General features: G+C 43.1%; 1 protein-coding gene across 2 annotated transcripts in view; it reads right to left on the bottom strand.

Annotated features, from left to right (window-relative positions):
- Positions 1-11,008: 11,008 nt before the first annotated feature.
- EGFLAM (EGF like, fibronectin type III and laminin G domains) overlaps positions 11,009-12,776 on the bottom strand; it is a 74,715-nt gene continuing 72,947 nt past the window's right edge. For both annotated transcript variants that reach the window (XM_084224611.1, XM_084224612.1), the window contains exons 22-23: positions 12,594-12,697; positions 11,009-12,099 (exon numbers count right to left, since the gene is read on the bottom strand). In XM_084224611.1, the coding sequence (XP_084080737.1) occupies positions 11,945-12,099; positions 12,594-12,697 (259 nt within the window). In that variant the 3' untranslated portion in view covers positions 11,009-11,944. The remainder of the gene's footprint in view (positions 12,100-12,593; positions 12,698-12,776) is intronic.

The raw sequence follows: 12,776 nt of genomic DNA, 5'->3' as shown, positions 1-12,776 counted from the left end.
CGGACTAGGTCCTTGAGGAGAAATTGCTTTGTGGATAGTCTTTATTGTATTAGCTTTGTATTACCTGCTGCCCGGCTGATCTTTGATCTTACATGTCAACCCAACAGGACCTGCGATACAAATCCTACCTGGGAGTACAAGGTAGGAGTTCTCTAATGGCAGGGAGAAACCCAGGGAGGTTTTAGTGCCACTAATTCTACCTCTCCTTTACCAGATATGTGATGCAAAGAAAGCTTAAATTATGTACTTTTGTGTGCTTAAAGGAGTATTTAGAACAATCATCTTTTAAAATGCTTGTTTTCCCATGTTCATCTCTAGACAACTGTAACATATCACTGTGTAAATTTCAGGCTGTGGCATACATGAATTTCACTAGCTTACAGGAGAAACTGAGAAATTTACCTGTTTCTTGCTGTAAAACAGTGGGGAGGCATCAGATGTTAAAAGAGCTTGATCAAAAAGGGTCTCCATAAAGTTCTAACCATTTTTTTTTTTTAATCACCATTTCCTTAGCTACTGTGTTTTGTTTAGGGTTTGGATTGTTGTTTGGTTTGGGGTTTTGTTTTGTTTTGTTTTTCATAAATAAGACATGGGAATAGTTTTCTAAAGAAAACAGATAAGGAGACTGAACTGGCTAGGCTGCTAGTTGTAAAGGTGTGAGAGTAGACTGGGAGGATGACTTGACAGACATTTGGTCTCCAAACCACATGATCTGGCCATCAAAATAAAACCAAGCATAAAGTTAAACCTAATCACACCAATGGTGGTTCAGTTTCAGAGGCTGGCATGTCTCTACCATCTCCATAGAATGAAAGTGTAGAGGTGTTTCAAAGCTGACAAAAAGGCAAAGCACTAAATAGTTACCATAATAGGTAACAACTTCCTGTGTGTGCCTCCTGGAAGAGTGAACTGTGAAGTAGTGAAAAACAGATTAATCTGCAGGTCTGGCAGAGTGCAAGGTGTCTCTGAAAGGACAGAAAGTGAACACAGGATTCATCTGTCGAGTCTTTGAGTTAGCAGGGCTGCACGTGGAAAGACAGGCAGTGCAAAGAGCTGATGTCCATTTGTATCCAAGTATCAGCACAAGTGTCATAACATATTACTTAGAATATTAAATTAACACATGAAAGGAAGCAGTTAAGCCCTTGGTGATTGATAGCTGGGAGGAGGCTAAATCCTAATAGTATCAACTGGCTTTCATAATTATTGTTTTTTAGAGTATTTCTTTTCACTAATGTAGATTTGGCTTAATGTGTCCATCTCCTAAGATGAATTTTAGCTTTTGCTGCTATATGCTTTTAATTGAAAGCAGATGATGTCATGGACAGCGTGTATGGGTAGTGGTTAGGGGGTTTTTTTTAATAGAGCAGATTCTCAGTAGAGAGGAGCAATCAGTATTGTATGGTCATCCAACTGAAAAAAAAACAAAAAACCTCTCTAGCAGAACAGCTGACCATGAAAAATAACTGTGCATTTCATATGGCTGTGTATTGCAAGAAACAAAATCAAACTGCCATTTGAGAGTACTAGCAATTTTTAATTTGGAGACTGGAAATCAAGGCAGCTGCAGAGAACACACAGAGCTATCACAGGAAGCAGTTTAGGACCATTCTCAGCGTTCACATGGTGAATCACTTACACATAAGCATCACATACTCAGGTTTCCCAGTGTGCTGCTCCTCCTATTCAGTAAAGACAACAACATTTAAATTGCTTAATTTCTTAGTGATTAGGTAAGGAAAAGCTACCCAAATGCATGTTCTGCCTCAATGTTGATCTTAGAAACTCTCTCTGACCTAGTTATTAATCTCTTTTTTTTTCCTTTTTTTTAATTTTTATTTTTATTTTTATTTTTGACTATATACCTGGAGTTCTGACTTTCAGGATGCAGGTCAGAAAGGTCCTTTAACAGCATTGGCTTCAGTAAGAAGAGTGGGGCAGATGTTGGAGAGACACAAGCTTGTGCAGCATCTGTAGGGTCATTGTTAATGCTGATGTGCCAGTAAGCAGTTGTCTTTCCAGCACTTGAAAGCTCAGCTGCCTCACCTCTGTGGTTTCCTTTGAGCCTCTTCAGCACTGCCTTTCAAATGCCTATCTCAGATCTTCAGCAGTGAATTCAGATGCCTAGGGAGAGGAGGTCTGCTAATGTGAGCAGCTACCCCTAGGTACCTGGAACAGTAGGGATGAATGACAAGGACAGTCAGGGAACAGACTTGCTTTCCGAGCCCAAGTGCCATGATAAACCAGTGAAGCATCTTTAGGAATGTCTTTGAACCAAATACTCTTTCGAAGCATGGTGCTCTCTCATAGCCTCTAAACACTTTGCTAACAGTTGTAAGTTACAGAGGGGATCATATTCTTTGTACTAGTGCCTTCTAGCTTCCTGACGAGCTTCTTCAGACAAGTTTTTTTCTGAAAAAATATCTTAGGAATCCTAAAGTTTAAACAGCATTTCCTTACCATCCTTTTGTGAAAAAATCTTATCCTTTATTGAACATTTTTTTTTTTAGTTCTTTTGCCTTTTTACTTCATTTTTTAGAAGAGTAGAAAGTTCAGCTTTAAAAAAAAATTAAAAAGAACCAAACAAAAAGCAAAACCCAACAACTTCCAGAAGGGATATGACCAGAAGGGATTGTGTCATGCCTAACTTCAGTCCTCCAGGATCAGTGTTCAGAGATGTAGGGTATAATGCCAAGCAGTTGCTTTCTGAAGAAAGTCGTCGGTTCTGCTGCTTTTTATTTTTGAGCCATGCCTGTCATATGTGACAATTTAAGTTTTGTAATGGGTTTTTGTACTGTTCACTGTACATGTGGAACATCAGTCACATTTGATGTGTCATTGTGCACTCTCCTATTTGACACATTCATTATTTTTGTTTTTTTGACATGCCCGAGATCTAGGATCTCAAGCTTGTGTTAGATTTTGGGATGGTAGATCTGCATGTGATATACCTCACAGAACTACTAGTTAATATATCAACAAAATAGTAAGCTAATATTACAGGCAGGCAGTGAATTACCTCCCCTGCTACGCAGTGGCTGTACAGGCAGACCTAGAACCCGATAACTGACATTTGCTGTCTTTATTATCTCTCGTTGCTGCTTTCATGGGTAAACCATTTCCAAAGGGAGCCAGTCGCTGTGCTGTTTGTCATGGCACCATCGGCAGATGTGCTGCGTTTCTTCGTCTTTGGTTTATGTGGGGGACCAGAACTTTGCTAGGAACCTGGCAGCAGCACACTCCTGCTGACCTCGAGCTTTAGGCTGCTCTGAAGAGGCATTTTCAAGTCACCTTTTTATGTTGTTGTTGATAGGTTCAGCTGGGTAAAGCTTAGTGCTGTGGTGTTTCCTGTGATCATGAGGACACTCAGTTGAACATGAATAGAGGCAAAAAGGAAAGCGATTGGGTGCACTGGAGAGAGAAGGTGATTAGACATCACTCTGAAAAGGCAATGATAAATTGTGTGCTCTGTTTTTAAATAAATACTGCTTTGTAAATAGAATACTTGTATCCCTACAAATAGATAGAAATATAGTGAAATAATTTGACAGATATTAGAAAAATGTAACATTTAGACAATGAGATTGCTAACAAGGCTCTGTGTACCATAAATCTATGAAGAGCTTCCCATGTAAATAGCATCTTATGTTCTGCCACAGACTTTGATGAAGACTTCAGTGCAAATGACATTTAATATTTATAACCCTAAGTCGTAACCCTTTATGCACACATGTGCTTGCATCATCATGTGCCGAGGTGCATATGACAGAGGAAGTCGGCTTACAATTGCCAAAGTGATTTTTTTGGAGTCCTGTACATGAATATATACCTTCTGAGACAGTTTTGTCTAGAGGAAGCACCTGTTGTCTTGTGCTCCTCCCAACACACTTTGCAACACCTGTGGTGCTGTGCATTAAATGTTGCCCTCTGTGGATGATGCTCTAAGATGCTGTTGGCAGTATTTGTTGGTTTTTTTCCCTTGACTTTTCTTTAGTCAGCCTGGAAACACAGTCCCAGAGCCCAACTGCTAGACAAGGATTCAGAAGTGTTTGAGTGTTTAGTTCCCTTATGTTTAAGACTGTCTTAGATATCTCATTAGGAGTTGTAAAATAGTTTCTCCCACCACAATTTTCTTTCCCCTCCCCCATTTATATAACTCTGGATTTTCCCCAGCGTTTCTAAGATAGCCAGTGTTTGTTTCCTTTTAGCATGTTATACAAACAAACCTCAGATGATACTGGCAGGCTTTCTGTAATTTTATAAGTTGTCCCAGTGTGCATGACAATACTTCTCCCCCACAAAACCATTTTATTAATTCCTTCTGCTTTTACAATTGAAAAAAAAAAATTCCAAAGGACTTCTGTGTTTTGGAGGGCAGAGGCTCAGCATCACCATGCAGGTGAGCTGGTCTAATGGCAGGGTCTTTCATGAGAGGATGGGGTTAATCCCTCTCCAGTCTCACTCTCTTCTTGTGACAGCACTGTCCAGGTGACTTTGTGATGCACCAGAGCAGATGAAATCCTTGGTTTTCAATGTGATACCTAAAAAAAATCTCTAGGACAGTCCCAAATCTGCATTTTGACTGAAAGCAAGCTTCAGTGGAGATTTATGGACAACTTCCACCAGAAGGCTCAATACTTTTGCAGCTCACTTGGTCTCATGTTGTGCAAAAGGTAGTGAGCAAAACAAACCCAGGAACAAAGCAAAAAGTGAAATTTTCACTTTTCCATTACTTGGATTAAGAAAAATTTAAAAATTAATAGCTGGAGCAGGGCAAAGTAAAATACAAAGGTCACACCCTTTAGTAGTAATTCAATAAAAAAGAATCCTTGAACATCAGTCTGTCAATGTTTTCTAAATGTGGTTCAAGAATGGCTTTGGAAACATTTTACATTTTGATAGCATGTCAAAAGTTTGTAAAGCTGGGGATAACAAAAAGAGAAGACAGCTGAATCATATCATATCTGAAATCCTACTTGAAGGTAACAGCAATTTGAACTTTGAGCCTCTTGTGGCACACAAAACATCAGAACTGGTGGAATCATACAGGTCACCTGAAAAAACCACGCAACATTGTACTATAATGCTGTAACTTTAAACATATACTGTGAATAGGTTCAATGGTTTTTTTAGCTCTTTTTATACCATATTTTTTACAGCATAAATAATTTGCTTAGAGATGTTTTTTATGTTCTGTTTTTATGAAGATTTTAATGGACTTTTGTTTAATACTAGTGAAAATATTGTTCGCCAATTTGACATAGTCATCTATAGAAGTTAATTCTGAGAATAAATCAGTAGAGTGAGCTGAAAAAATAGTCTTCATAACACACTAAATCTAGTAAGTCATTCAGCATATTTTTGTTGCTAAATGATACTGAAATTTTCCAGCTTCCAAATCTGCTATTGAAAAATTACTTCTTTCACAATTTTAGCAAAATCATCACAAGGCACTTTAATAAAGCTGTAGCATGCCAAGTAAAATACTGATTCAACAAAGTGTATCAATATGAAAATTTATCAGCTAAGCAGTTAAACAAATGCATGCTTAAAAAAGGAAGCATGGGATCATGTTGGGGATATATTTCAGTGTGGCAGTTGACATTTAAGACTAACCTAACACTAAGATACAACTTTGCATACATTTTAAACCTAGTTTGCTTGCTTGATGTAACTCCTGTTGTATTGCTTGGGTGTCTAAAAGTAAGCATGTGTTTAACAATTTTGCCATAGTATTGCCATGAAATTTAATAAATATATTTTCTTACACTCTTATATGTCTTCATATTCTTTGCTTTCCCATTTATTTTTTAAGTAAGAGTTAAATTCCACTCATGCCCCAGTACAAACAGAGTTTTTTTGAATTTTGTGCCAGAGTAAATAACCACAGGATCTAGCAAGCACAGCCTTGGCTCCCTGATAGGCAGAGTGCATAGTAACAAATACTCCCCAAGCGGCTTCTCCTCAGCACAACAGACCCTATCATTTCCAAGGCCACTGAAGCCCTCCTATTCTTGGTGTACAATGCAGGGATAGGAAAAATCCAGGTCACTTACCTGTGTCCTCCTTGGCTTGTGGCTGTTACACAGCTGGGGTTTGATATGTGATCCCCCTGCACGCCTGGGCTGAGGGTGTGCAGACACCGGCCCCTGCAGACTCCGCATGGGCCCAGGCTGTGCACTGTAAGTTTGGTTTGGGTGGTGTAGGACACTTTCTCAGCATGCTTTAGTGGAACTGAGATGACCAGCTAATGGTCATGGGCCTTATGTTTGGGGCCATTAATGTCTTGTCATTTGGTGTTTTAGTGACCGCCAAAGAGTTTTGTGGCTCATCTAACCCACAGCACCTTTACGTGGGAATGACACCTGAGCTTTGCAATGTGTGTAAGGACACGTGCTGCACCACAGCACGTCACACAAAACCAGTGTGGCATGGTGGCATTGCGCTCTCTCCATCTCTTTGGAGGCATCCTTGAAAGCAGAGTAAATTCCTTGCCTCACAACAGCAGATTGGTGCATCTTGATGTGACAGCAGCTGGGCAGGGTGTGGGAGCTTCTCTGAGCAGTGGGAAGGTGTGGGATTTAGGGAAGGTCTGTTAGTGGTACTGAAGAGCACTGCTCTGAAAAGACACTTAGAGCTGTGGGAATGAGGGAAGGCTTAATTGTTTCACAAGAGAAACCCACAGCTGCCCTCTCCAGCCCTGCTACTGCTCTGGTCAGGGAAGAGCTCCAGACAGGTTTTGCTCCATCAGCTGTGTCTCAGGTCTAAAAGAATTAACATGATGATGGCTTTGCAGTATCTTCTGAAGATACTGCATGGGATCAGATATACCTAATTCAATGCTTGGCAAAACCAGGGTAATCCAGCTGGGCTGTATATTTAACACAGCTCATGGGTAGATACGATAATCATGGAGACACACAACAGCAGCAGCAGAGGACCATCAACACAGGAGGTTTTTTTGCAAGGACCATGAACTGTCCCTTATGTCATCATCACAATGAGAGTGTAGAGAGGGAATCAGACAATCCATGTTTTCTGGCTGGTTCCACCACACAACCTTATCTTCTGTTTGACTCTCCCTGTGCTGCCAGGGCTGATTGCTCCCAATGTGGCACTGGCTCTAGCATGAAAGTACGCACCCCCCGGATCTGCAACCACAGAAAGCTTCTCTCAATACATAAATAAAGCTTAAAGTCCCTCTGTATGAAACATTTGTTACCTATTAAAAGAAATCTGTGTTTTGGTAAGAACAATCAGTTCAAATGAAAGCTGCCTAAACATGATAAATGGGTGATTCCATTTTTGAATTTTGCTTTGCTGACACCAAAACTAAAAACCATAGAGAGGAAAAAAAAATGGAAGCAAGTGAAATGGTAAAGAAACTATTAGCTATTGCTCCTCCCGTGTTTTCAAAAGACAGAAAAATTTAGGAAAATTCTGCCATGTCCACAAAAAGTGATGATTTAGGCTGCCACTACTGCCAACAGAAACTACTTAAAAGTCTGCAAAACAAAAAATTAGGTTGTAAAGCTGCTTTTTTGTGAGACAGAACATGGGGTGTCCATGCTCTGCAGTTCTATTTCCTCCACGCTTCTCCATATATCTCAGTAACAAAAAGTGCTGAAAAACATAGCCTGTGGGAATGGTGTTGAAAGAACTGGCATGGTTGTTTTCCTAGAAAGAAAGACTGAGGGAAGATTCAAAAAGAAAGAGCAGGGGAAGAGGAACAATGTCATCTTTGTCTTAGTGCACAACGAACAAAGAAAAATGCTGTGACAGTGAATGGATATTCAAAAGAAATCAGGGCAGTCGGTCACAGCACTGCCAGGCAGTCTCCATCACAAGGGGTTTGACAAGAGGGCACTCACAGACGAGCGAGTCCTGTCCACAGGGACAGAAAGCCAGGACCTTGCAGAGCTGCAGTGACCACAGGTGCTGGCTCCAGGCTGTTATTCATGAGTGAAATGCCTAAGTGCAGAATCAAGGGCACAATATCACAGTGCCCACAATGACTCAAACCAATGAAAAATTGAGTGGGAGAGAGCTGGGGAAGGGGAACACCCCCACCCACCCCCCACCACCCAAGAAATTAAATGGTGAAAAAAGGTATATCTGTCTTTTGGGATGTGGCTGATCCCCTCCCTGAGTAAACCACAACTGTACCTTATCTACTCCTTTAAAATGAGGAGCTTTGCCCCTCGAGGGGTGATGGTGTTGTGGAGGCAGCTGAACATGCAGAGCTGGAACAATACATTTTCCACCCAGCTTACTTTGCCATGCAAACAGAATGAAAACTTCTTCTCAAAAGGAAAGCCTGGCTGACAAAATAGCAACTTTTACCAGGCAGCTACCGCAGGGTAATACTCTATCCAGGGAATGGTCAACTTTCCAACCCTGGCAGCCCCCTCCTCCTCTTCCTCTTCACTCTTTTGCTCCCTGGGGCCAAGATGGGAGGACTGGGATGGAAATGAGCTCCAGCTGACCCAGGAAAAACCAGTGCAGCAAGGATTTTCCAACCATAGGGAGCATTGCTAAGTCTCATCTGGCTTCAGAACCCCTTGACTTGCTTTCTCTTTCTTTTATCCTTATTCTCCTTTAGGATGAAGCAGATTAAACCTAACTGCTGATTCCTAGTAGCTGGTTCCCATGGAGATGGAGGAGTAATGGAGAGCAGCAAGACACACTTTGCCCTGAGCAGAGTGAGGGGCAACCAGGAAGGAGCTCTGGCCAGCAGCCAGTGCTCAGCACAAACCCTGACTCAGCCCACCAAAGCTGGCACCAAGGCAGGTGTTCAGCCCTACTAAGTGGAATATTCCCTACATGTTTTGAGAATAATGTGGAAAACTAGTAAGAAAAATAATAGCTGCAGTTTAAGGAGGGAGATTAAATTGCAAAGAGAGGTATAAGCTCTTGTGGCTGCTGCATTCTCTGCTGGTTTGCTCAGGTAACTGCAGCAAAAGGGACACGGCTCCAACTGGCAGGAACTTATCCTGTTCAGCGCTGGGGTCATGTCTTGCATCTGAGTCAGCCCAAGCAGTGACTAATAAACATTCCTGGAGACAGCGAGCAGCACACGCAGGCCAGTTCCTGGGAAAATGACGAATCACTCTGCCATTCACTGTTCACCTTTCCTTTCTCCTTCCCTGACCCAGCGTCAGTGGGGAGGGTGGCAGAGGGCAGGAGGGGCAGAGCTGATTTTCCTGATTTTCTGGTACCTGTCTCCTCTTCAGCCCCTGAAGTGGAAACCACGGTGGAAACCTATGCCCAAGCTTTACCAGGAAGAGTGGAGGCATGGATGAGGGATGTTTCTCAGATTGTCTTTAAAAGGACGCAGAAAGGATCCTTTTTTCAACGATTTAAACCACCCAGCATCTTTGCTATTCGCGCCCCCACCCCCGCCCGGCCGGCACCGCGCAGCTGCGCTGCTCCTGCTCAGCCGGCACCGCTGCAGGGGGATGTCGCCAGCCCCGAATTCCCGCGTGGTGATAAGCAGAGTTGGAAACAGGCATCTGGGGAGCTGCTCTTCTTTTCCCACAACAACAACAGAGGTATTTCCTACCCACGCCCCTCCCTGCCCGACATTTCAGAAGAGCTGCTTTTGTTTTGGAGAAGCACCGCCTCGTACCAAAGCACCCGGTATTCTGCAGTAAATTATCTTAAAATAGAGACCTCTCCCACCAGATGTTTGTCTTGGAACTGGTCTCCAAACCCTGTGACAGAAACGAAAGGATGGGAAAGGCGAGGCACGTAAGACAGAGCAGAGCATGATGCTGTTTGTGGACCATGGTACCACCAACACCAGCCCAGCATGTCCAGAGGATTAGGGGCACAGCCAGTCAAATCTTCCAACTCTGTGCCAGGTCAGGACAGGTCATTAGCATCTGGAAAACCCCTCAAGCTCACAAGATGTGAATTTTCCCTCTCAGGCAGCCAGCAGCTCAGACGCGACCCAAGGCTGTGTCAGGCCACTCCCACAGGGCTACACTGAGTAGACAGAAAAATCTTCAGCCTCCAGAAATTTTAGTTTTCACTCTTTTTCCAACTCTACATGTTTTCCCTTTACATCCCAAGGCATTCGCTTCCATTTACTTTGGCTTCCAGGGCACATCTTGATCAGGTGTACTTTATCCTGCTTTTTCCCAGCCACGGAGGGTTTCTCCTTCCCCATGGGGCTCCCAAGCCAAACAAAACTTTGCTTCTCCTGGGAGGAGAGCCATGAGTGTCTCCAGTTCCTCTGCAAACTGCCCATGTCTTCTACAGACTTTTTTCCCCAAAGAATCATTTGAACAGGAGCAGAGCACAGGTGCACATCGCACCTCCACATATTTTCCTTTTACTTTCTGTTTCTAATAAGTGCCTGCATTTGGTTTTGACCTCTGCTGCCTTCTCTACAAGGAGCACAAGATCTTTCATCTAAGAGATCAGGGTGTCCCTTTAGCATACAGGACAGGAGCTGGGGTGTCCTTGGCAGGAATTTGTACCATTATCTAGATTTGCTGTAGGTGGGATGAACCTAGGGAATGTGTGTGAGTTCTCAGGGGGCCAGCAGCACTCTGAGCACAGCAAAAATGCAGCAGAAACCTCCTCACATCCACTGCTTTCACCACATCAGGTCCTTTCAGCTCACAGGCACTCGGATGAGCCTGTGTCCCTGAGGAAGTTGTGGCTCCTCTGCCACAGGCACGTGGCAGGCTGGGGGATGCCCTGCTGCATGGCTGGTCTCTCTTCCTCCCCACAGCCCCTTCACAGGCTCACTCATCCACTTTGAACTGAGAATTAAGGAAGAAAAATCTCCAAATTATGAAATTCTGGACCACTCTTTCAGTGTCTCAACAGCACTCTGTTTGCCTGCTTAAATTATACTTTGGCAATCAAGGTTGCATAAGTGCTGGTACAGTGCCTAGAAAACATAACATTTTAAGAGGACTGTGACCTACCAAGGTCTCTTGCAATAGCTTTTCTCATTTTTCTAAATAAAAAAATTATAATACCACAGTAGCAAGTATTTGCTCTTTTTTTTCCTAATCTTTTAATCCATTTAAGACAGGAAAGCTTCATAATGTACAATTTTTAACTGTCAAAATTTACAGAACAAAAAGAGTCAAATGTAAAACTGGTCATAACTCACAAATATCCCCATTAAAACTGTATAATACAGACATTAAGCCACAGGTCACTTTTCTATTTTTAGGAAAGTGTGCAAAGAGCTAATTGTATAGTACACGTAGATGTTAAAAGTGATGCCATGTAAGCAGGTCTGCTGCTGCTATAAAAAATAGACAAGTATAAAATTACCTCTACAAAATTGGTTCATTTTTTTGTTGCCTGTAATAAAAAAGTAGACTTGTAAGAACTTTCCTCCTCAACAAACAACAATATTTTGAAACCAGTCATTGTAACTGTAATCCTGCTACACAGGATGAAACATAATTTAGCTAAATCAGAGAGTGGTAAGGAGAACTGCTTGTTCCAGGACCTGCAAGTGAGTGCAGAAATATGCTGCCCAACGGTATATTTGTTGAACAGCACAGTCACTGTATCACTGCAGGGTGGGATGATTGTAGGTGTTTCAAGATTGCTTTCTCTGATACTACAAAAGATAACCTAAGGACCACAAAACACAGTCACTGAGCTACTCAGAACATCACACTTTGCTGTTTGCACTGAAGCACAACCTTTAGCATTCACTAAACACTTAAGGGGTAGAGGGCACAGTTCATACACAAAATGCTTTGTTTCATTTGGACAGGAAAGGAGAAGAAAGGAGAGGGAATGAGAGGGGAAAAATGTTCTTTTTTTCCTTGTTTTTGGGTTTCCCTTTGGCTTCGTCACCTTCCCAGACGGCCAGCATGGTCCGGCTGTAGAGGACTGTGTCAGCAGCTCTCGCTCAGCCACACACACACGCGCACGACGGGTCCTCAGCACCGGGATGCCTCTCTTGTCACTTGGTCCCACACGTGTTGATGTTCTTCCCGTTGGCAGCATCCTCCACCAGCGAGATGTGGTAGTCAGTTGAGAGTGTGAGGTGGGAGATGCAGCCCACCAGCCCCCGCAGGTACTGCCGGTTCGTGTGCAGGGCAATCTCCTTCATGCCCCCTGCGGGAAAGGCAGCTGTCAGAAACTCTTCACCAGCACGAGCACCTGCTCCTGGCTGCACACCCAGCAATGCCATTCCTAGTGCACCTCAGAGGGGAATTTTAATTTATAGGTTTCTCTGTGTTGTTTAAAGTAATGATTTTAAGCACTTGAAACGACAGAGGGGATAAGCAGGAGGTAATGAATTAGGACACTAATTATTTATTCCAGAAATTGTAGCATCAGTAAGAGCTGTGCCCAGGTGTGGGGCTTCTAGTTGCTGATTGCTGTTTCTCTGTGTACCTGCCAGGAGTCTCATAGGGTGTCCTGTAGTGCTCATCCTTCCTTATACCCATTTCCCCATCCCACTCAGAGAGGCCTCCTCACAAAAAACAGGCTGTGGCAGACTAGGGGCTGCTGTGTGACACCTCCACCAGGAGCTGGACAGAGCTGGAAAGCCCTGCCTTGCAGCTGGCCTTGCATCTGTGTCCTGAATGTGAATAATTAGCACCCACCTACATAGAGATCTCCATTGATATTTAACTGCCTCATCTTCCCAGGGGATTTACCGGTCCTGGCACCATAATCGTCCACGGTTACTTTGCCAGACTGTCCGTCCCTGAAACAAAAAGCAAACCACTCTCGTTCATCCAGCCTACAATCAGATGGGAGGAGCAGCAGTGGCATTTTCCACTCAC

The sequence above is a fragment of the Fringilla coelebs genome (genome assembly GCF_963513975.1).
Source record: "Fringilla coelebs genome assembly, chromosome: Z".
NCBI lineage: Eukaryota > Metazoa > Chordata > Aves > Passeriformes > Fringillidae > Fringilla > Fringilla coelebs.
Note: the sequence above shows the minus strand (reverse complement) of the source record. Positions and strands in the feature narration are given on the sequence as shown.